This window comes from Henckelia pumila, chromosome 1 (genome assembly GCF_033568475.1).
Source record: "Henckelia pumila isolate YLH828 chromosome 1, ASM3356847v2, whole genome shotgun sequence".
NCBI classification, from domain to species: domain Eukaryota; kingdom Viridiplantae; phylum Streptophyta; class Magnoliopsida; order Lamiales; family Gesneriaceae; genus Henckelia; species Henckelia pumila.
Genome location: NC_133120.1, coordinates 126,280,422 through 126,306,518, shown reverse-complemented (window position 1 = coordinate 126,306,518; position 26,097 = coordinate 126,280,422). Strand labels below are relative to the sequence as shown.

The 26,097-nt window shown below is 38.6% G+C and overlaps 1 protein-coding gene across 1 annotated transcript; it reads right to left on the bottom strand.

Annotated features, from left to right (window-relative positions):
* Positions 1–23,810: 23,810 nt before the first annotated feature.
* On the bottom strand, positions 23,811–24,976 carry LOC140873959 (protein FAR-RED IMPAIRED RESPONSE 1-like). The gene is made up of 4 exons (XM_073277242.1): positions 24,662–24,976; positions 24,284–24,461; positions 24,009–24,166; positions 23,811–23,933 (listed from the first exon to the last, which is right to left on the bottom strand). Exons 1-4 carry the CDS (start codon positions 24,974–24,976, stop codon positions 23,811–23,813), a joined length of 774 nt encoding a protein of 257 aa, XP_073133343.1.
* Between the last annotated feature and the right edge of the window lie 1,121 nt (positions 24,977–26,097).

Genomic DNA, 26,097 nt, shown 5'->3' with positions numbered 1-26,097 from the left:
GATAAATCTGGGAGACAACTTGCCCTTGAGGAAAAATCTGAGAATCCTGCGGAAAAGTGAAACTCTCAGAAACACTTTCTCCCCAAAATCGAACTGCAAAGGCCTACGCATGGTATTAGCATAGCTGGCCTGATGATCCTGTGCAGTTTTAATCCGTTTCTTGATCTGATCAACAATATCTGCTTCCTGCTGGACTAATTCTTGTCCCTCAGCCTGTCTCTCCCCCACTTTTTCCCAGAAAAAAAGAGTACGACAACGTCGTCCATACAACGCCTCAAAAGGTGTCATCCCAATGCTACGATGGTAGTTGTTGTTGTACGCGAACTCAATCAATGGAAAATGATCCTGTCAGGCTGAACCAAAATCCATAACGCACGCTCGAAGCATATCCTCCAAAGTACGGATAGTGCGCTCTGTCTGACCATGTGTTTCTGGATGATAGGCAGTACTCAAACTGAGAGTATTGCTCATCGCACGCTGAACACTCCCCCAGAATCTGGAAGTAAACCTGAGGTCTTGATCCCTAACAATGCTCACAGGCACTCCACGAAGTCGAACGATCTCCTGGATGTACAACCGAGCCATACGATCCACAGTGTACTCTCGGCTATAGGAAATGAAATGAGCTGACTTGGTGAGTCGGTCCACTACAACCCAATTAGCGTCACAATTCCTTGAGTACGTAGGTCCTTGTACATCTTGTTGCTTTCCGGATGAATACTCAACTTAGTGCGATGTGCCTGAGACAAGATCTCCTCTCGCAACTCTTCATCCTCCGAAATCACAAACCTACCAGAAAAACACAGAAAACCATCTGAATGATAATGAAATCCAGTCGTGCTACCCTCGTTTGCTAGACGAGCCAAACGCTGGGTCTTCGGATCAGACATCTGAGCTTCCCGAATCCACGAATACAAGGCCGGCTCAAATAATATCGCAAATATCTAGATACCCTGCATACCTTTCTTGTGCTTGAAGGTATACCCTGAAGAACAACAATCCTCGATCGCACGAGATATCGAACAAATCTGAAGTGCGGACAATCGCACCTTGCGACTCAAGGCATCAGCAGTAAGATTAGCAGCTCCCGGATGGTACTTAATCTCGCAATCATAGTCCTTAAGCATGTCCATCCAACGCCTTTGTCTCATGTTGAACTCCGCCTGAGTGAACAAATACTTGAGACTCTTGTGGTCGGTGAAGATCTCAAACCTCTCGTCATACAGATAATGACGCCAGATCTTCAAAGCGAACACAATAGCTTCCAACTCCAAATCATGAAGATCTCAAACCTCTCGTCATACAGATAATGACGCCAGATCTCAAACCTCGTGGAACTTCAACTATCTAGAAGCGTATGCGATCACATGCCCATTCTAAGCCAGAACACAACCTAACCCCTGAAGAGAAGCATATGTGTACACTACATACCCTCCAGATCCTGACGGTAATGCCAACACCGGCGCAGAAATCAACCGCCATCGAAGCTCACAAAAATTCTCCTCAGACTCGGAGGACCACTCGAAATCAACACCCTTGAGGGTAAGCTGCGTCAACGGTCGAGCTAGCTGTGAGAAGTTAAAAATTAAGTGACGATAATATCCTGCTAGACCCAGAAAACTACGGATCTCAGCAACCGTCGTCGGACGCGACCAATTAAGCATAGCCTCGATCTTGCTCGGATCAACAGAAATCCCCTCCATGGATATGATATGGCCAAAAAAGACCACTCGATCCATCCAAAACTCACACTTACTCAGTTTGGCATACAATTGCTCACTCCGAAGAGTCTGCAGTACCAACCGCAAGTGAGAAACGTGCTCGTCCATATCGCACGGATATACCAAAATGTCGTCGATGAAAACCACGACAAATTTATCCAAAAACTCCCTGAAGACACGGTTCTTCAGATCCATAAATATATCTAGCGCATTAGTCAACCCAAATGGCATCACTAGAAACTCGTAATGCCCATAGCGAGTACGGAATGCGGTCTTGGCTATGTCCTGATCTCGGACTCTCATCTGATGATACCCAGATCTCAAGTCAATCTTGGAGTAAACCGAAGTACCCTGCAACTGATCAAACAAGTCATCAATACGAGGAAAAGGATACTTGTTCTTCACAATAACCCGATTCAGCTGCCGATAGTCAATGCATAGCCGCATAGACCCATCCTTCTTCTTCACAAAAAAAACAGGAGCTCTCCAAGGAGATACACTAGGACGAATGTACCCCTTGTCCAAAAGATCCTGTAACTGATTCTTCAAATCTCGCATCTCTGACGGAGCCAGATGATACGGTGCTCAGGAAATAGGTGAAGTGCCTGGCATCAACTCTATGTCAAACTCGACTTTCCTAACAGGAGAAAAACCCGGAATCTCATCTGAAAATACATGTGAAAATTCATTCACAACCGGAATACTTTCTATCCCAACTCTTTCAGCGAACAGATCAAATGCATAGATGAGGTAACCTTCCCCTCCAGACTCTAGAGCTCGACAGACTCTCAAAGCTGATACCAACGGCATCAAGGGTCGCGCTCCCTCACCATAGAAAAACCAACTATCACTCCCATCTGGATGAAAGCGTACTAATCTCTGATAGCAGTCCACTAAAACTCGATAGGTAGTCAGCATGTCTATCCCCAGAATACAATCGAAGTCATCCATCGAAAGAACCATGAGATTCGTTATCGGAATGTTCCCTCCGAACTCTAAAGGGTAACCCATCACTAGACGCTTAGCCAAAGCAGATTGGCCCGTAGGAGTAGAAACAGAAACCACTACATCTACTGCAATGCATGGTAACTTATGCCTCTTAAAAAAACGTGCAGAAATAAAGGAATGAGATTCACCAGTGTCAATGAGTACAATAGCAGGTATGCCATATAACAGAAATATACCTGCGATGACCTTCTCATTCTTCTCCATGAACGAGTGGGTGCCCAGTGAGCCAACTTGTGGCTATGGGCTTTGATGACTCTTTGTACAAACGATCTTTTGTTTAATGTAATTTACACTTTTATTAATGGCAATGACTTTATATTTCTTCATATTGTTATATTATGATATACTATTGTTGTTTTGATAAAGACCTTGAATATACTATAGTGTATGTAAGATGTGGTAGAACATGGGGATGTCTATCATGAAATACATCTTATAGTCACTGTATATTCTAAACTGTTCCTAGTCGATTGAGCCGTCCGATAATAAGGATAAGGATCGCTCGAGTTTGAGACTAGCATTTGCGATGCGGAGTACCACGTTTCATTGGTAGGGAACATGGAGATGTTCGAAGCATGCAAATGGATATTCATAGGATGAATAATCGAACTACCCTATCCGGACTTTCCAAGTGGTTATCACTTATCGAGTGGATAAAGTCCGCGGTTTTGGTTGTACACCATTAGTCCTTACTACTTGAAACATCATGGAGACTCTATATGCTAGTACTGTGCTTTGACTCGTTTACCGACTCTATGGGGGTCATCAGGTGTCGGGATTGGGTACAGTTACAACACATATAGGAGTCGATGCATTTTTGTCAAGGATTCACCACATACTTGCGAGTGTGGATATCCTATGCGATCTGAGGAGACATTAGTGTGACGAATCTCTGGCCAGAGTACTTGATGTGATTTAAGAAATGGTTTCTTAGTAGCACATGCGATGTCACTAATTTGATCTTCAAGATGTATTGCATAGTTATCGAATCTTGAGCGACTCTCGATATACCAATGGTTGTTGATTCGATCGGGATATATGGATGAAGGGACCGTACTGTACGCTAACCAAAATCTACTGGTTCTTGTAGGCACTATCAGTGATACCTAGGGAATCATGGGGCGATGTTGCTAGGCGCTTTACCATGATTCGTTGGGCAAGTCGGAAATCGTTGTTCCGAGTCACAAGGAGTTGTGAGCCCACGGCTAGCTGTATCCCTGAACCATTGAGGGTCACACAGTGTAATGGAGTTTTAATCCCCGTTGAGATAGTTAAATTTAAAGAGTTAAATTTAATGAATAAAGAAGTTGGACTTCTTAAATAAGAGTAAGGGAGTAGGATTTCCTAAAATGACATAGGGATGGACATTTTTGGAAACCACTGAATTCGGATTCAGGAAAATTTATCTTGACTTTATAATGTGCAGAAATGGTTTCTGTGCACATTGGTGAAATCGGTTCATCAATCGGAGTCACGATGAATTTTATATTAATTTCTGAACGTGCGGGCTTTGCTTGTCGGGCCTCAACTTATGACTAATGGGCCCTAAGCTGTTAGTGGCCTGCATTATAAATAAGTTATTGCAGTACAGAAATTAAAAACAACTGGTCATAATTTTGAGAGCAAAATTTCGAAACCCTAGCCTCCTCTCAAGAATATTTCGGCCGACCCCTCCCTCTCTCTGTCAGAGAAATTCCGGTCTGTGATTTTGAATTGCAGTCTGGAATAAGCGAATCAAATTCGTTATTCTCTTCGCAGAAAACTTCTGATAGATTTTCTAGTGCAATCTATCAGAGGGATTAAACCTCCATTCGTGGACCTGATTGAAGGAGTTCATCGGTTCCAGGAGAGACAACAAGAGCAGAGAAATCTGTTGGAGTCCAATAATCTCGATTCGAGATTGAAGGTAAAATTTAATAATTGTTATTTAAATTTTACACACACTTATAATTTAATCGTTGAACGGTTGATACCCACAATATGGAATTGTTCCATAATAAAATTTTTAAACTTCCGCTGCACCGGGTATCAATCGTGATTGATCTGAACGCCAGTTTTCCAACAGTGGTATCAGAGCCAGGTTGCTCAGATCAAACGATTAAATTAATCGATTGTACAAAAATTTTTGAGTCTCGGTTTTTGAAACAAAATAAATATTTTTAAATAAAAAAAAAAAAAAAAATTCGGGGCAAAACCCGGGCAGCGATTGGCCGCTGCCCGGTGGGGCAGCAATTGTTGCTGCCCCGGGCGGCGCACGGCGCCGCCCAAAGGGGGCGCACGGCGTCGCCCAGGGCAGCAACTGTTGCTGCCCTAAAGGGGCAGCCGGGCTGCCCCGGCCCGCGCCCACGGGTGCGGGCCGGCCCGGGAGTGTCCCGGGCGGCCCGCGGGAAAAATTATTTTTATTTAAATTAATTTTAATGTGTTAAAATTTTAGTTTTGGTCCGGTCAAAAATTGTTTTTGATTGGTTCACGAGGCATCGGATCGAATTGTTCGAGTCCGAAAATTTTAAAATTGATTTTTGGATAAATTTGAATTTTTGGAAAATTTTAATATTTTATCCTTAAATTGAATTTTGAAATCAATTATTTTTGGTACAATTGATGATAAGATTTGATCTTATGTATATATTAAGTAAAATATGATTTTATCTATAAAATTAGATTCTGTAGATAAAATATGATTTTATTTAATAAAAGGTAAAATATGATTTTATATGTAAAATATGATTTTATATATAAAATATGATTTTATCCTGTTTAAATTTAAATTGCCATATGCATGATATCCAATAAATTAATTTTGAATTAAATGTTATTGGATAAGGATGATCGATTGCCATGACCAATTTTGTAGGTGTATGTTAGGAATTTACATTTGTTTTATTGTTGTTGGTTTTATTAATGGGCCTGGTTTATGGCCCAATATGAATGTCATATGTAATAAAAGTGGGTTTGGTTTATGGCCCGTTCCCACCCCTAAAATGTATCCCCTACTTGTCATTGCTATTTATTGTAAATACATTAGATTTAGTGGGAGATCAAGATTTGAAGATGGTGGGCCCAGCAGACAATAAAGACGAAGAAATGTAAATTGGAAGCTAATGTAATAGGATTGCATTGCATACTGCATATTACCTAGGATTGGACTAAGACTCGTGATTGGCAACCACGAGTCAATTAGAAATGGAATCGATCATCCTATATATAATATATGATATTATGATTGTATGCATGTTTTAGACATAATTGCGTGAATCCGGCAAGCATGCAATAATTTGAAATTGATGAGACAAATTTTTATAATTAAAAATCCCTCATTTTAAATATGATTTAAAATTGATATCAAGATAAATAAAAGAAATTTAAATTTGTTTAAATGTTCCTACCTTCCATCAACGGTCAATGTATGTGATGCTACCCGCGGATACGGTCCGGCTCATATTATTGGGGGGGCCCGTCCGTCGGAAAGCTGTACATTGGATCGACACATGTTGTAAGTTGGGTGGAACTCCCATGGGATCGGCTCATATTATTGGGGGATCCACATGGCGACCGTCCATCACAACTTAATATTGATGGGTCATCTTGACATGTCACTATAAACGGCGTCATATTATTGGGCCCTTATTGGACATGAGGTAAAAACATGGGGGTTGCTTTGGAAGCAATTGGGCTCTACCTTTTGAGAATTATGGTTGGCTGATATTATTCGGGACCATAAGTTTGTCAATTGGACTCCATGTTCTCACTAAGGAAAAAGTTTCCCGTTTTCACTAGAGGGTAGTGAAATCGTTAAAATAGTGGGAGTGAGATTCATAAAATTAAATTCGCCTATTTTATGTCTTAGTAAATTGCTTAAGCAATCATTGATATATGTCTGTTTTTCTTTTCAGTATTTCATACAATGAATTCGCGTAATCCATTATTCTCGATCCTCGAACAAAACAAGTTAACTGGCGCAAACTATACGGAATGGTTCCGGAAGTTGAAGATTGTCTTGACTTCGGAGAAGATGCTCTACGTGTTAGAGAAATCACCTCCGAAGAAAGCACCAGCTGACGTAAGTCCGGAGGAATTGGCCAAACTTGATGCATGGTGGGACCATGACATCAAGACCAAATGCTATATGCAAGCCTCGATGTCTGATGAACTCCAGAGGCGATTTGAGGACACCGTGAATGCTGCTGACATTCACGCTCAACTCAAGGAACTTTTTGGGGCTCAATCGAGGGCTGAAAGGTTCGCTACTGTTAAGGAGCTGATGACGTGTCGCATGCGTGAAGGGACTTCGGTCCGTGATCATGGGGTACGAGTGATTTGGCTCATACAAAAGTTAGCGACCCTTGATTTGGTGTTGGAGCATGAACTCAACGTGGATTTACTGCTTCTGTCTCTTCCTTCTTCGTTTGACGGATTTGTGGTAAATTTTAATATGAACAAGATAGAGGCCACCCTTGAAGAGATGGTCAATATGCTTGTGACATATGAATCCACACTTAAGAAGGATAAGCCAGCTTTCTTGGTGGGCTCCTCATCTTCTGCTAAGAAGGGGCCAAGTACGAAGGGTAAGAAACGTTCTGCCCCACCCAAGAAAGTCGAACCCGAGAAGAAGCACAAGACAAAGGCTTCAAACAATGGAAAATCCAAGGATGTTTGCCATTACTGCAAGAAGCCCGGTCATTGGAAGCGCAACTGCAAGGAATATCTAGAGCAGTTGGGAACTGCAAAGGGTATGTTCTATATTGAAATAAACATTTCACTTAATACTACTTCTTGGGTATTGGATATCGGATGTGGATCTCACATTTGCAATGATTTGCAGGTGATGACAAGAAGTCGCAGGCTTAGAATGGGTGAGACCCAGCTGAGGCTCGGGAATGGTTCCAGAGTTGAAGCTATAGCCATTGGAGATGTTTGTTTAATTTTGCAGAACGGTTTTAAGTTATTTTTAAGAGATGTTTTATTTGTTCCGGATTTAATTAAAAACATTATTTCTGTTTCTATGCTAGATAGAGATGGTTATTCTTGCAATTTTGTGAATGGGATTTGCAATATTTACAAGAATGAATGTTTGATTGGAAATGGACAACTTGAAAACGATCTATACAACTTAAAACTAAAAGACGTTCCAATAAATTATATTGATAAACCGGCGACAACAAACAAAAGGAAAATCGATAGTCAAAACCCGGCAAACCTTTGGCACGCTAGACTAGGTCATATTTCCTCAAGGAGGATGAACAAGCTAGTGGGAGAGGGCATGTTTGATATGTCTGATATTAACTCTCTACCTACTTGTGAATCCTGCCTAAAAGGGAAAATGACTAAATCTCCTTTTAAGGGGAAACCTGAGCGTAGTCAAAATCTGTTGGATTTGATCCATACAGATGTTTGTGGTCCATTTAGAGTTGGGACTCAACATGGCCACACCTACTTCATTACCTTTACTGATGATTATTCAAGGTATGGGTATTTATATTTAATGAAATATAAGTTTGAAGCATTTGAAAAGTTCAAAGAATTCAAGGCTGAAGTAGAAAACAAGCTAGGTAAAAGTATTAAAGCACTTCGATCGGATCGAGGTGGAGAATACTTGAGTACCGAGTTTTTGGACTATCTGAAAGAGAATGGGATTCTCTCTCCGTGGACTCCTCCTATGACACCACAGCTGAATGGTGTATCGGAGCGTCGTAATCGAACTTTGTTGGACATGGTTCGATCCATGATGAGCTTCACTGAGCTTCCACCTTCGTTTTGGGGCTATGCGCTTGAAACGGCGGTATTGTTGTTGAACAACGTCCACACTAAAGCAGTGGACAAAACACCATACGAGTTATGGAATGGCAAAGCTCCTAAGTATTCGTACTTGAGGATTTGGGGATGTCCTGCTTACGTGAAGCGGAAAATGGGAGATAAGTTGGATAGTCGATCCAGCTTATGTTATTTTGTAGGGTATCCGAAGAATTCAATCGGATATTATTTCTATTATCCTGCTGAAACAAAGGTGTTTGTTTCTAGGAATGCCACCTTCTTGGAGAAGGAGTTCTTATTGGATAAGAAAGGCGAGATGATGGAACTCGAAGAAGTTCGAGAAGAACCCGAAATACAAAATAACGATCCTACGCCTCAGAAACCATTACTGAACACGCCTGAACCTAGAAGATCCGAGAGGACTTCTAGAACTCCTGTTCGATATGGTCTTCTTCTTGAAGGGGATCAAGATGAACCCGACATTGGATGTGATCCAAGAAACTTCAAGGAAGCAATTTCTGATGCGGATTCAAATTTATGGCTTGAAGCTATGCAGTCTGAATTGGATTCAATGCATACAAACCAAGTTTGGTCTTTAGTAGATCCTCCTGATGGAATTGTTCCAATAGGGTGTAAATGGATCTACAAGAGAAAGCTTGGGCCTGATGGTAAGGTATTGACCTACAAGGCGCGATTGGTGGCGAAAGGTTACACTCAAAGACAAGGAGTTGACTATGATGAAACTTTTTCACCAGTTGCAATGTTCAAGTCCATAAGAATCCTTATTGCCATAGCTGCATGGTATGACTATGAGATATGGCAAATGGATGTGAAGACTGCTTTTCTTAATGGAGACATTAAGGAAGAAATCTATATGAAGCAGCCAGAGGGGTTCACATCCATGGGAAGCGAGCATAAGGTATGCAAGCTTCAGAGATCAATTTATGGTCTAAAACAAGCATCAAGAAGTTGGAACCAGAAATTTGATGAAACAATAAAAGATTTTGGTTTCATCAAGAACCCGGAGGAACCGTGCGTGTACAAGAAAGTAGTTAAGGATGCTGTGACATTCTTAGTACTTTATGTTGATGACATCCTACTCATTGGGAATGATGTAGGGATGTTGCAGTCAACAAAGATATGGTTATCAGGTAGATTCTCGATGAAGGATTTGGGTGAGGCATCCTACATTCTTGGGATACAGATCTATAGAGATAGATCTAAGAGAATGATAGGACTCACTCAATCAACCTACATCGACACCATATTGAAACGGTTTTCAATGGATGGGTCCAAGAGAGGACATCTACCCATGTGTCATGGAGTTTCTTTATCCAAGTCTATGTGTCCCAAGACTGATGCAGAGATAGAGAATATGACACATGTACCATATGCGTCAGCTATAGGTAGTATCATGTATGGGATGATATCTACCAGACCGGATGTAGCATTTGCTCTGAGTGTCACGAGCAGATATCAGGCTAATCCTGGTCAAATGCATTGGAAAGCCGTGAAGGACATTCTTAAGTACTTACGAAGGACTAAGAATATGTTCATGGTATATGGAGGGCGAGATCTGAAATTGGAAGGCTATACCGACTCTAGCTTCCAAAGTGACGTGGATGACTCGAAGTCAACCTCTGGATTTGTGTTCATGCTCAATGGCGGTGCTGTCTCTTGGAAGAGTTCCAAGCAGGACACCACAACGGATTCCACCACTGAGGCTGAATACATTGCAGCATCAGCTGCTGCTAAAGAGGCCGTTTGGATGAGGAAGTTCGTCCAAGAGTTGGGCGTCATTCCTGAATTTGTTGGTCCAGTCCCGGTGTACTGTGACAACACGGGTGCCGTTGCTCAAGCAAAGGAACCAAGGTCTCATCAAAGATCCAAACACGTACTGAGGAAATACCACATCATCCGGGAGATTGTGGAAAGAGGAGACATCACTGTCGAACGAGTGGCCTCTGCAGACAATATCGCTGATCCGCTTACTAAGCCCTTGCCAGGACCATTGTTTGACAAACATCGCGAAGCAATGGGTCTACGTAGTATGACTAGTTGGCTATAGGGCAAGTGGGAGATTGAAAGAGTGGGTGCCCAGTGAGCCAACTTGTGGCTATGGGCTTTGATGACTCTTTGTACAAACGATCTTTTGTTTAATGTAATTTACACTTTTATTAATGGCAATGACTTTATCTTTCTTCATATTGTTATATTATGATATACTATTGTTGTTTTGATAAAGACCTTGAATATACTATAGTGTATGTAAGATGTGGTAGAACATGGGGATGTCTATCATGAAATACATCTTATAGTCACTGTATATTCTAAACTGTTCCTAGTCGATTGAGCCGTCCGATAATAAGGATAAGGATCGCTCGAGTTTGAGACTAGCATTTGCGATGCGGAGTACCACGTTTCATTGGTAGGGAACATGGAGATGTTCGAAGCATGCAAATGGATATTCATAGGATGAATAATCGAACTACCCTATCCGGACTTTCCAAGTGGTTATCACTTATCGAGTGGATAAAGTCCGCGGTTTTGGTTGTACACCATTAGTCCTTACTACTTGAAACATCATGGAGACTCTATATGCTAGTACTGTGCTTTGACTCGTTTACCGACTCTATGGGGGTCATCAGGTGTCGGGATTGGGTACAGTTACAACACATATAGGAGTCGATGCATTGTTGTCAAGGATTCACCACATACTTGCGAGTGTGGATATCCTATGCGATCTGAGGAGATATTAGTGTGACGAATCTCTGGCCAGAGTACTTGATGTGATTTAAGAAATGGTTTCTTAGTAGCACATGCGATGTCACTAATTTGATCTTCAAGATGTATTGCATAGTTATCGAATCTTGAGCGACTCTCGATATACCAATGGTTGTTGATTCGATCGGGATATATGGATGAAGGGACCGTACTGTACGCTAACCAAAATCTACTGGTTCTTGTAGGCACTATCAGTGATACCTAGGGAATCATGGGGCGATGTTGCTAGGCGCTTTACCATGATTCGTTGGGCAAGTCGGAAATCGTTGTTCCGAGTCACAAGGAGTTGTGAGCCCACGGCTAGCTGTATCCCTGAACCATTGAGGGTCACACAGTGTAATGGAGTTTTAATCCCCGTTGAGATAGTTAAATTTAAAGAGTTAAATTTAATGAATAAAGAAGTTGGACTTCTTAAATAAGAGTAAGGGAGTAGGATTTCCTAAAATGACATAGGGATGGACATTTTTGGAAACCACTGAATTCGGATTCAGGAAAATTTATCTTTACTTTATAATGTGCAGAAATGGTTTCTGTGCACATTGAAATCGTTTCATCAATCGGAGTCACGATGAATTTTATATTAATTTCTGAACGTGCGGGCTTTGCTTGTCGGGCCTCAACTTATGACTAATGGGCCCTAAGCTGTTAGTGGCCTGCATTATAAATAAGTTATTGCAGTACAGAAATTAAAAACAACTGGTCATAATTTTGAGAGCAAAATTTCGAAACCCTAGCCTCCTCTCAAGAATATTTCGGCCGACCCCTCCCTCTCTCTGTCAGAGAAATTCCGGTCTGTGATTTTGAATTGCAGTCTGGAATAAGCGAATCAAATTCGTTATTCTCTTCGCAGAAAACTTCTGATAGATTTTCTAGTGCAATCTATCAGAGGGATTAAACCTCCATTCGTGGACCTGATTGAAGGAGTTCATCGGTTCCAGGGAGAGACAACAAGAGCAGAGAAATCTGTTGGAGTCCAATAATCTCGATTCGAGATTGAAGGTAAAATTTAATAATTGTTATTTAAATTTTACACACACTTATAATTTAATCGTTGAACGGTTGATACCCACAATATGGAATTGTTCCATAATAAAATTTTTAAACTTCCGCTGCACCGGGTATCAATCGTGATTGATCTGAACGCCAGTTTTCCAACACTCCACTGCCTGATCGTGCCTCAAGGCAAACACCTGGCCAGAAGTCCACGGCTTCAAATGAGAACTCCTAGCAGACTATCCCTGCGATCTCTACTGAACGGTAGCCTGAGAACCCGATCCTGAACCAGAACCAAAACCGCCTCCCCCAGCTAATGGAAAATCCCTTCGGAGATGACCAACCTCTCCACATCAAAAACATGGCCCAGAAGCTTTACGGCATCTGTCTGTCGGATGGTTCTTCCCGCAATGGTCGCACTTTTCCTTTTTCCCAAAACGAACAACACCACCAGAACCAGAGGAAGGAGAAGTAGATCCGGAATTCTTAAAAGACTGAGCACGGGAACCCAAAGAACTCACAGGCCTAGACTGATAGAAAGACCTGTTACGCCGAATGCTATCCTCTGCCTGGTGACAACGGCTCACAAAACCCTCATAGGTCATATCATCACCGACCGCAACCCGGTCATGAATCTTTGGGTTAAGACCCTGAAGGAACATATTGTACTTCATCTCAGAGCTATCAGCAATCTCGGGGCAATATGATAACAGATCGAAGAACTTTTGCTGATACTCGTCAATCATCATAGATCCCTAACGCAAACCCAATAACTCCCCCGCCTTTGCCAGACGAAGTGCAAGAGAAAAGTACAGCTTCTGAAAAGCTGTGGGGAACTCGGCCCCAGTGGCAACTCCTCTCGCCGCAACGAATGGTGCAGAAGTGAGCCTCCACCACTTACGGGCTCGCCCATCCAGAAGATAACCAAGAGTCTCCATCTTCTGCTCCTCAGTACAGTGAAATGTCTGAAAACAAGTTTCCATGCAATCTAGCCAATTCTCCGCATCCTTTGGAGTCTCGCCTCCGACCAAGGGCTTAGGACCCATCTGTAAGAACCGACGCACACTGAAACGGTTCTCATCATGACGACGATGATAGTGTTCTCGACAATGCTCCCGATCACCATCGCCCCAACGTCCACCTCCACTACCATGGCTACTCTGATCATTGCGATCCGCCATCTACAAAATTACCTCACGGTTATCTTATGCAGAATCTAAATCCCAAGAATACTATGCATGCTCTGATACCATAAATGTAGTGACTCTTACCGAGATCACCTACTAATCAGAACTTAAGCATGCAATTAACTTAATAAAATGATAAATCAGAAATAAACTGCGAAAACAATAAACATTATACAATTTCAAGAAAAAGAATCTGTAAATACCCAAATAGTTTATACAACCAAATCGAATACTGTATTATCCAAATACATCACAAAATATCCAAGGAGAAATCCCAACTAGTCGTCCACTGCCTAGCCCTTTCTGGATCCACCCGCCTCATCCAATCGCAAGCCTGTCCCAAGGAATAGGGTATTCAGATACACAAAGTACGAGACATAAGCATACACGCTCAGCACGAGAGTATGAGTATACCGTATTATATAAATACATGAATGCAAGTGTACCGCCTACTTACTAGAGGCCAAGAATCAGATAACAAAGACAGACCGGGCCCTGGTATGTAGCACGTTGTGCCGTCGCTTCAGGAGGTGGCTCACATACCGAAAACCAGCGGATACTCCGGACCCAAATCGATGGAAGTCCATCCACTAACAAGAAAGGGTAAAACCCTACTACCAGACATCTCAAAAGAGATAACTCAATATGCAAATTCATGCAGCATAAAATCATGTCATATAAATCATGCAGTCACATAATACATAATACTCAGTCAGGATATTTCGAACAGTACTTTCATACCTCAAATACTAGGCAATCTCTACTAGCTCTAAGTCCATGCCTAAACTCCGCACTACACTGCGAAATGATACTAATATCATTATAGTGCTCTAAAAGCCTTAACTAAGCAATTGAATACTCCTAAATATTTTTAGGAAGCAAAAGCTATACCTGCGTTCGTCGTCAGCCCGTTGTTGTCGTTTGCCTCAAAACTAGACCACAGCTCTGCTACGACGCCTGAATCGCTATGCCACTTACGGATTCCCAATGGGACACCTAGAATTCCTAGATCTAAGCTAGAAGACTAAGGAATCTAGATAAGAGAGGTGATTGATTTGTCTGAAAGTGAATCTCGGCACCCATATTTATAGACAGAGAACGGAACATCTGTTCCTCCATCGTTGCGTCTGTTCGCCATCGTTGCGTCCGTTCGACAAACGTTGCATCTGTTGGTCACTTCATGTGCGTAAGCAATGACGTATTCTTGTTGGCACGAACGTTGTGTCCGACCTTAGGACGTTGCATCCGTTCCACCTGACCATCTGGACCATTTCTGATCATTCTGGGTATATTTTTGTACTCTGTTAATCCATTAAGAGTTTTCTTAATCACGTTTAACTTAAACTAACATGATTTATTGGATTAATTAACACTTAATCACTAATTTTGGGTACGGGCTACTACATAAACTGTGAAAAGTTTGATTTGAATAACCAAAGCAAAGCTTTGAAGAAAATTCTTGAGAGAATTTCAATATTGTGTATAAACTGAATCTGAATTATTATTAATGAAAAATGAACATCGTATTTATAGTTTACAATCAAAAATAAAAGATATAGCAAAATATTTCTTAAAGATATCAAAGATATCATCTAGAAAGTTTTTTAGTAGGTCTAAAATACTTAAATTAAGCAAAACTCATCAAAAACCACGCACGCACACACCAAAGTGTGTGTTTTTCTCAGTAAATCCAGCTCGCTCGAGCGGTAAGAGCCCACGCTTGAGCGAGACATACTCTGTCTATGTGGCTCGCTCGAGCGAAAGAATGTAGAGCTCGGGCGAGACGCCTTCTGTCCAAAAATTAATTTCTTCTCTCTTTTCAACTTCTAACACTTCAATGGCGCATAGGCAACTCCCAAACTGATCTTCAAGTGTTCCTACTCCATTTTGATAATTTAACATCAATATTTGAAGTGTCTTCTTGAATTTGTTAGCTCGGTTCCTCGTGATTGGTCCATATGGCAACTCCAATGGATCTCGAACTCTCCTTGCCACTTGATCCATATGCGAGCTATCCATGATTGCATCACTGCCTAAACATAAAATCCTGAATCCAGCTTTTGTCTTCTATTAGTGAATGATGAGATGTACATATATGGGCTAAGTAGAAGAACGTAAGAGAGATTTGAATTTTGACAAATGATTTTGTGGCTCATATCAAGATAATAAGAAACATAATTGAGTAAACATCTGTGATGGTCGTAATCTGAATTTTGGTCGAAAGATGAATGTGTTGCTTCAACTCTAGACTTTTGAAACGCACATTCACATATCTTTTTTGACTTGCGCGCTCCAGTTTTACTCATTGATGGTATGAAAACACTTTTAACAGTAGAATTTAAGTTTCCTAAGCGCACATCCCTCAAGAACAATTCCAACCCATCTGTAGAGGGTTAAGTGCTTTAAAGACTTAAAATCAGTAGGAAAGTAGGATACCTACAAATCACCCAACTATTGGAAGAAGTGCTCGGTCTTCTTTTACATATTTATTTATCATGTTTATTCAAGTGTAAAAACATGATTTTCGAGAACACTTTGATATAAACCGCCCTCGAAACCATGAAGAGTTGCGAGAGGAGATCTTGTCTCAGGCACATCGCACTAAGTTGAATATTCATCCGGGAAGCAACAAGATGGACAAGGACCTACGTACTCGGTTTTCAGAAAATTATACACATATACAGAAACATAACAGAACTGAACATTCATATACTTAACAGAATATAGAATCAAGTTATGCACCAATTTACTTATGAGTTTCATAATTAACTGATATCAGTCCCTTATATTTTTATCCTCTAAAGGGTGATGAATCATAATAGAATAGAAACAGAACAGAGTATTCAGAATATAGATTCCTACCACTAGTTCATAAGTTTTAGTGCATCAAAAACCAGTTTTCAAAATTCATACTTTTAACGCAAAACAGACATGTTGGAATCATTTAAAACATAATATCATACTTTAAAATAGTAAGCCCACTTACCGTAGATTGCTAAACTGAATTTCGATTGGTCTTGCAACTCTACCCTTTCCCGATTGAATACTTTTCCTTGCTCGACTGAACTCTCAACTGAACGCTCATACTCACTTGTGCGTGTGATTTGCTCAGAATATTGTGTAACTTTTACTCAAAAATCTGAGTTTTATTTATAGGAAGAAATTTGGCTGTTAGGCTCCCCATTAAATGCCATTATTTTCCATAATTATGAGTTAATGCATCACTTACAAATCTGGAGCAGCTAGGCTTTCAGTATAGCTACTAGACAGGTCTTGGTCAAATGGTCAATTCAGTTCACCTCGGTTCAGTTTACCTCAATCCAATTTACCTCGATTCTGACTACCTAATTCAGTCTACCTCAGTTCAATTTACTGAAATCAGCTCTACTGAAAATTTTGGGTTCTCACATATATACATAAAAAGGTTAGATTTTTTTTATATAAAAAGAGAGACCAAAGGTATGGGATCCGCGAACAGTCGGAGCGGGCTAGGACAACAATATGCCCAGGTGGTGAGCACCCAAGCTCCACAGTAGAGTGTCTATGATCGTGACCAAGTTCAGCTAGAACATCTGCAAACGCATTTTCCTCTCGAAAGATGTGGAGATATGGACTGGCAGGCCCCTTATAACTGCAATAATTCACATCCCAAGGTAATCGAGATCCCATCAGCACTTCCGAGGGGGAATATTTGAATGGAAATTTTGGAATCTGATTCAATCAAGGGGGAAATTATGGTCAAAACAAAGAATTCATTCTGTCAGATTTTCTAGAGTTCTGAACGGACATTAGACCCCAAACCAATGAAATCGCTAAAATACAGAACTGTACCGCCCGCTGAGTGACGAACAATACCCCCTACCGAGGACTCACTTGGATTTCCTCTAGAGCTACCATCGACATTCAGTAAACACCCTCTCGAAGGTTTGAGCTGGTGAATGATGGATGTCTTGTGAACCCACCAGATCTCCACCTCAAATCCCCAAATACGGGCTGCTTGATACATCCCCTCCATTGGATTGGCTTGATAGAATCCGCCCATAGCCAAAGGTTAAGGAATTCCATAATTTGAAATATCACTTTATCCCCTAAGATGTGCATTTCCCTATGATTGGCATAATTTTGCGTAGTCCACGTAAAGCATAGAATGATGAACGGAAGATTCTCACGTATACTACTCCTGACCGAACACTCCACATTGAGCTTCCAAGAGCCAAATAAGAGATGAAAGTCCTGAGTCTCGGGCACGATGACCCCAAAAATCACCCCAAAGTAGTTCCAGACACGATGGACCACCGAGATCTAAGTAAAAACATGTGATAAAGCCTCCAAAGAGTCACAACACTACCATTTCAATACCATGGAGAAGAATCATTCCTGAAATACATCGTCCACGGCCAACCATCTGTTCTAGAATGTCCAGATGAAGAATTTGTGGGTCTCATCCAGCACCCCCAGCAAGGGTTAAGAATATCCACAATTTGCCCCTTTAGTCTAATGAGGCACAAGTAGTGAATGAACCATCTATACTGTGCGACCATCTAGCTAAGTTTGGTTGGCCCTCCAATCTTAGAATTTGCATGATGTCCTCGACCACTTTTGGATTAATCATGTCGCACAAGCAGTCGAAGTCCCAAACTCCATCATTCATGAAAACAGACACTCTAGCCCCTCTATTACCTACTACTACATAGGTGACTGTTAACGAGTTGTTCCTAATTTAGGTGTCATCCCAAAAAGAAATATCCCCAAAGATATTAGTTTTCACTACATATATGGATTGTTTCGACCGTCTTACTGTAAACCTATCCAAAAACTAATTAGATTTTTATTATCATGTTGATAGGATCAGTTGGTGTTTAGAAGGGGGCAGGCGGGCTGAATAAACACCTCAACAAATTTTTCTTCTTAAAGCTGATTTCAGTCTGGTTAGTGACTAAATTGAAATTTTCTCGAGAGTCAATGTCAATTGACTAACGAATAAGTGCGGAAATAATTCAATCTAACAGATTAAAACAATATCAAATAAATGACTAACTGAATGACTTGGTAAACTGAAATTAAATAGACACAAATTATTTCTGGATGTTCGGAGAACTGAGAAGCTCCTATGTCACCCCTTCTTCCATACAGGAAGGATATTTACTAGTAGGCTTTGAATCTTACAACACTTTCAAAACCCCAGTTTAATTTTGGACTTAACACTGCCAAAATTGAAACTCATAGTATCTCAAATGAATAAATACAGTGCACAACTAATTCGAATTACATTGATTTACACTTGGATAATTAGCACAATATGATCCTTAAATGATCTCAATAATTTGTAGAGTGTGTTTTTTTGTGTATGAAATGTGGAAAGCCAAAGTCTCAAATTAATTCAAGAATGTAAAGAGTCAAAAGACACTCTCACATTCATGATCCATAATTTTTCATTCAAAAATTTTAATTTAAATAAATTTCCAACAAAATAAACTAACCCTAAAAAAAGGAAAATCTTCTTTTTCCTCAAATTAGTATAACCTCAAAACCATTATATAAGTTTAAAAAAAACGTTTTCTAAAAAACAAAAATTACATAACACACGGCATGTGTGTCAGTCAATCATGCACATTGCACACTAGTAATATATGGAAAGCACTGAAGAAACGTGGAAGTAGGAGGTCAACGGTTTAGTACATGACATCCGTAGGGTATTACCCTGCGAGTGACGTAACGGATCATGATTGGATAAAATTAGTGAATTCCATGTGAAACTCACTGATTTTACCCAATCATGATTCGCCACGTCACCAGCAGGGTAGTATCCTGCGGGTGGCATCCACCTTACCGAGGTCAACATATACGGAAAATTTCAACCTAGCCCATGGGTATTACCTCATGGGACAGGTGTATGCATCTTATTTGTTCAAATCATGTGGGCCCCATATAATTCAATGAGACCCATATGATTTAAATCAACCAGTGATTGACATCTATCCATGGGGTAATACCCATGGGGTAGGATCTAACCTACCAACATATACGAAGCTTCTATTGAAAATTGTGACTTCATATACATTGCAAATATTATTATAAAAGTTAATGTAATTTAGACTGAATTTTTTTCTTAAAAAACAGCTCGATTGTATCAAGTTAATTTAGGAGAAGTTTTTTCTTTTTCTCATGTTTCGACTTAACTATTTTCGTACGTTCCATCTATTGGTTTTTTTTAATAAAAATTATTTCATTTTTTTATAAATTTAGTAAGTTCAATAAAATTAATTACTCAAAAATAATAATAACTTCCAGATATTGATAGTTGGATGAGCTATATTATATGTATAGTGAAATATTACATACAATTAAGGTTGTACATTAATTACCTTTGAAATTACAAAAAATATCAAACGCACTTTAACATAAAGAAATTTTTAAAAAAAACATTTGAAGTAGTTTGTAATTTAAAGGTAATATGTAACATTTACGGTACATATAACATTTTTATAGTTGTATTCTATTGTGAAAAGTTTTTTTATTTTTTAATTTCTTCAATGATGTCGGATTCAGACAAAAAAAATAGTGCTTTGTATGCACGCCACTTCATCCGGTGTTCACATGGGTCTCCATAATTTGTATCTATCATAACAAAACTTTACATATATATATATATATATATATATATATATATATTACTTAATTATCATGGTTTGCAAGAAGCGTTAGCCCAAAGGTTTCCTAGTACACAACGAAAGATAGTGAACGCGGATTTTATCGTCATAAAAGAATTACTAAAAATCAATATATATATATATATATATATATATATATATATATAGTTTTGTTATGCTGCCCACTTTCTGTGCCCACCACCATGCCCACCTATGAAGTGGCACTCATCCATTGTTATGTTGCCCACCTCCATGCCCACCTATGAGGTGGCAATCATCCAATGGATGAGATGAATCATATTCAAATGGTTTATCCAATTGATGAGTGTCACCTCATAGGTGGGCATGGTGGTGGGCACAGAAAGTGGGCAGCATAAAAAACTATATATATATATTGATTTTTAGTAATTCTTTTATGACGATGAAATCCGCGTTCACTATCTTTCGTTGTGTACTAGGAAACCTTTGGGCTAACGCTTCTTGCAAACCATGATAATTAAGTAAATCATGCCGGACAAACTTAGTGTTATATATATATTAGCTTGAGGAAGTGTTGGTAATTGTTTTATTTTACTCCATCAATTATGAAATTTTTAGTTTTATAAAAAAAATTTAAAAATTACCCATTAAATTGGGAGGATTCCCTTATTTGATGATTTACAAGGAGCCGCCCCAAAATAATTATAAAAATTAATTTTAATTTAGCTAAACTGTTTATTATATTTTCTTTCTACATGCATTTGAGTCCCAATTATCAGCATACATGTTGACAAAAACTTACGCGTGCATGGTATAGCGAGGGAAAATCTTCGACACGCAAACACGAAACTACTTCGAATTTTATTACAATGATCAAGACTTGGAAATTTTGAACTATTAGGGACGAGTTAGATTCACACAACTAAAAATCATCTTGCCTTCTTCGTTCAACTTCCATTGAAATATATATGCTAGCTGGTGGGAAATTTATAATTTTAGATTGACAAGTTAGTCTGCAATTCGGGTTTTAGTTTTATAATTTGTTAATGTTTAGTTTTCATCTAATAACTTAGAATTTTGTTGTTCCAATTTTGTCTGAATCTACGAAATATTTCTTATTTAGTATCAATGCTCTTCCGTATGGCTCACGTGACGATAATAAACTTACATTATACACAGTAAAATATATCTAAACCAAAATAAAGGGAAATGAAAAACGTATTTCCTCCCATTTGAAATTTTAGGTGTCCTCGATCTTGCCTTAATTTTCCTTTTATTTTTGTTTAGATTTATTTTAATGTGTGCAATATATGATTATTCTCAATACAGGAGCTACGTACGAGAATATCAATGTCAAATAAGCAATATTCAATATATTATTGATTTTGAAGCGAAAAAAAACAAGGACCAAAACAAATATTCAATTTACCGGATGAAACCGAAAATTGACAAATTACAAGACCAAAATCCTGAACAGGTCAACATATAATATACTGAAATTGAAATTTTTGTTGTTTTGGTCAGCATGTTTGCACATCTATGTTGTATATATTATTAAAAGAAATTACCTCAAAGTTATTCATCACCACTCTACGATACTCTTGCATAATATTTCGAATACTGTAAACATCGAGATCCTGAAAATCCTGGGTCGATGGGCAACATATGACTGTCTGTGGTGCAATGACGACGCCGGGTTTCTACCCGAAAAACGGTGAAGTCTCGGCGTCTCTCATTGCACCACGAACAATCATGTTGCTATTAGAAAATGTGTTCTTTTAACTACATTCTTGAAATTGAAGGGAGCTCTAGTAGGGTTTAAATAGGGCAATGATGTTAACTTTTTTAAAAAAAAAAAAAAAAAAGTTGATGTAGATTCGTTTTCTTTTTTCTTCTTTTTCAAGTACTGAAACAATAAGAGGTTCCGTTTGATATTTTAAAAATTTCATAAAAATATCTTATGATATTATGGATAATTCAGCAAATCATCAGCTAATACATGAAATGTCATATAATAATTTATAATTATAAATACACTAAATATAACAATAAAATTCTATCTAAAAAATATATTTATTTAATAAATTTTAATCGAAATACATTTGAATATTATATATATATATATATATATATATATATATATATATATATTTTTGAAAGAGAATGTGATTCCTAGCTAACTTGTACATGAAATAGCTGTAAAACAACATAAAGGGCTATCGTTGTATTGATTGTCACTTTCATGTTTAAAGTTGATGAACTAGGTTCCGTAGTAACCCTACGCAGCTTTTTGTGCGTCAAATTTGAGTCTTTCACGTCGTTGGCTCAACTAAAAGTCTAAAAGACACTGAGTTTGAACTCGCAATTGAATGTATTAAAACTTAATTGTATTAAATGAAATATTAAAACTTTAGATTTTCAGTTTTTATTAAGTAATTTTAAATTCTTTATTTTGAAAAAATTTTGGGATCGTTCATTTTCCCCAACAATAAATATATTCTTAAATTTATTTTATGCATTTATAAATTATTTTACATATCATTTGGCTCAAAATTATTCAATAATTAATTTTTTTTACAATTTGATTTTTTTTAAGCGTGTTTGAGCTCGACTCGTAGCTCATAAGTCACCCTTCACTTTCTAAAAAAACATTGCACAAATTTGACTTATCATCATATTAATTTACTCTTCTTTTCTTACCAGACCAGATCAAACTAGTAGGACAAATCTAACCAATTTTTAGTTATATTAGGTAGAACATGTAGTAATCCGAACGCCATTTTAAGCCAATAAAATGATAATTATAATTAAGAGATCATTAATCAAGTAAATCAAGTGTTAAATCTAGTTCAGAACTAAAAATCAAGGTTTTGGAACCACCAAAGAGTTCGGAAGGCTCAAAGTATAGTTCGGAAGCACCGAATTGTTCAGTGTCGAGTTCAGATGCATAGGAAGAGTTTGAAGGGTCCGATCAGAGGTGAGGCCATGTAGATAGTGAAGTGTCAACAGTACACAGACATGTTCACGTTCAAGATCGGAAGCACCGATCGAGGGTTCGGACGGTCTGAAATCATCTGTTCACTTAGGTGTCAAGATGCATTAGACACGTCACTACATACAAGAGATCGAAAGATCCGAAGTGATAGTTTGGAGCTTCCGAAGTTAGAAGTTTGGATCATGGCAACCGCAGGATTTGGAACGTCCGAACTAAAATAGGTCATCCGAGGCTCACTTTTGAACTGCAAATTCAAGTGTTCTCTTCTTTTTAGTCTATATTGAGGATCCAACATAGGTGTACCTCCAACTGATTGTTTCTCTGGCATGCTTTATACTGACCGTGCTGATCTAGCAAATTGAGATGTCACTATTGGATTCCAAATTAGTAGCTCCTTCTGCAAATCAATTAAATTTTGTTTAACATACTCTATCTTCTCAACATTGTCAGTGGATAAATCGCTACAGTCCTGAAACTATCGTTCAACTTCTTGGAATTTTTTGTACTCGTCTGTCATATGTGGATAACCTCCGGCAAAAAATATACTTGAATGTCGTCTGGGGACATCTTTCCTCCATCTCCTTAACATATATCTTTCATTCATAGTATGAATGTCTTTCAAAGACATTACCTTAAAAATATGACAACAAAGAATTCTCTTGAATTCAAACTTTCAGCAGTTGCAATTTATATCCTACTCATTCAGTCTGTACTCTATAGTGTATGTAAACTCTTTATGATATCAGTTGCTGACTATGCTTCTCTCTAGAACTTTGTATATTTCAATGCCAACGTGGTTGGCTGCTTCAATTGATTCATCTTCAGTTGGTGGAATAATATAATACCCTAATGATCTCCTTTTGAACTAAATTGAAAATCGAATTTGTGTATGACCTTAGAAATTGATTCTCCCACTCAAACTATGATATGTACTTATTACTTTGCTCTTTGATTCAAAGTCTGCACGAAACTCTTTTCGAATCTTATTACTTGTTGTGATCTCATATTGTTCAACAAATTGTTTCAGAGTACTCATAGAGTGAACATAGCCATCATAATAAGCATGCATTCCCTCACTTCTTTGTGTAAAAATCATACCTGCCCAAAAAGTGTAATTCAAGTAAACAGGAATTCACTTTTCCCTCTCGTCGTATAATGTTCTTAGCCATTCACTTCCTTTCATTCCATGGCTCCATATAAATTCAGATCATTTACTCTCAAAAGCATCAATCGTAATGTTGTCATAAACCATTGTTTTGAACTCAACAACTGTCTTGTCGAAATCAACCACATTCTTGAACTCCTTGGGTATTTTCGACAAAATATGCCACAAGCAAAATCTATGAATAGTGTTGGGCATCACTTCCCTTAGGGCAATCTTAATACTCTCACACTAGTCCGTTAATATAGCAATAGGATGAATTTTTCTAATTGCCTCAAGCCAATTCATGAAGAGCAACTTGAATGACATTGCATCTTCATGTGTAACTAACTCCACCCTAACAAAATGAACTGGCCATGATGATTGATGCCGACAAAATTGGCAAAAGGCATTTTATATTTATTGACCAGGTAAGTTGTGTTGAAGCTTACAACATCATGAAATTTTTCATATGCAACTTTGCTTCGGGGATGAATCCACAACACATTATTTAGTTTGCATTCATCATCAACATCCATCAAATGAAAAAAGTTTATATCTCTTTGTTGCATTGTTATAAAGAGCTTGTGAATGGCCTCAGCATCTCCATCACCAAGTCTCAACCTTCTTCTGTTCTCGATAAAATTCCTGCAATCTTTAGGAAGACATCCTAAATTCTCTGGTCCACCGGCTTGAACTTCTAGTAGCCTGATATTCTTGCATGGCATGAGACTTGCAATGTTGTTAGCTTCTAACTGTCTCTTCATGTTCACTGACAAAGACCTATGTCTTGGCATTAAAATTGACATTTGAGGATCGAGATCATGGTTGTGGTTTATGCATTTCGAAACCATCCAACACCCATTTCCTTGCTTGATTGCGTTAATTCTAGCTGGGCAATTTATTATTTTGAGGAAATTTCGAAGCGTCATTTTCTACCCCTATCACAAATAATCACTGAATACTTATCTTCTCCATTAACTTTTGTGAGTTGCTCTCTTTGAAACGCTAAATCCTTTGTGTCGTGCCCCGCCTCAACCCGTTGCCCATTTGGGTTGGCCCATTTAGGCCCACTTCTAAACGGACTAGTAAAACTTTAACTCAACCCGCCAATTTTTCATGGTGGAATGGGCTGGCCCGACGGACCTAACCCGTTTTGATGGCTCTAATAATTATTAAAATTTTATTTAACCTTACATATATAAGTTGACAATATTGATACAAGATACATAAAATGATATCCCAATGATATCGATGTTTGAAGAAGTTGACATTCATCGGTAATGTTGAAGACTTGTCGAGAATATTATTGGTTATACATACTTTTAATCATTAATAATAATAATGGACATTCATGATGACCAAAATCACTTTTTCTTAGCGATCATAGTAGACGGTTGTTGAAAAAAAAAAAAAAAAAAAAAAAAAACCAACCATCGACAATAAAAACATATAGCTAAAAAAGAAAGATCGCCAAGTAGTAATAATGCATAAAAACAAAAAAAAAAAAAAATAATGGTGATAGTGAACCAAACTACGAGCATGTCAGATAAACAGTCTCTCAGAGGAGTAGCAACTAGCAAGTAGTACATAAGACAATGAAATACTTGAAGACAATGAGACACTCGGTGATTGTACCAAAAGGGTCAAGATGGGAATTACAACAAACCACAAGAGTTGTCAAGTTGTCAGAATCAAGCAAAAAGCGAATTGCAAAATGTCATGTTTTTATTTTTTTATGGTTTGGTTTGTTTCAATTGATAAATACTTCTAGACATGCCATTATTCAAATTTCAGACGCCTCCCGATTACTGATTTTAATACGCACAAGTTACACATGTTTTTAGTAAATTTTATATGCATCATCCTCCCGATTACTGATTTTAAT

What these genes read in the sequence shown, in the direction of transcription:
- LOC140873959 (XM_073277242.1), bottom strand. Translation starts at nt 24,976, where the DNA reads ATGAAGAGACAGTTAGAAGCTAACAACATTGCAAGTCTCATGCCATGC. An exon ending in ATGAAAAATTTCATGATGTT is followed by an intron (nt 24,462 to 24,661) that starts GTAAGCTTCAAC and finishes TTAACGGACTAG; the next exon opens with TGTGAGAGTATTAAGATTGC. An exon ending in ACTTTGAATCAAAGAGCAAA is followed by an intron (nt 23,934 to 24,008) that starts GTAATAAGTACA and finishes TTTTCAATTTAG; the next exon opens with TTCAAAAGGAGATCATTAGG.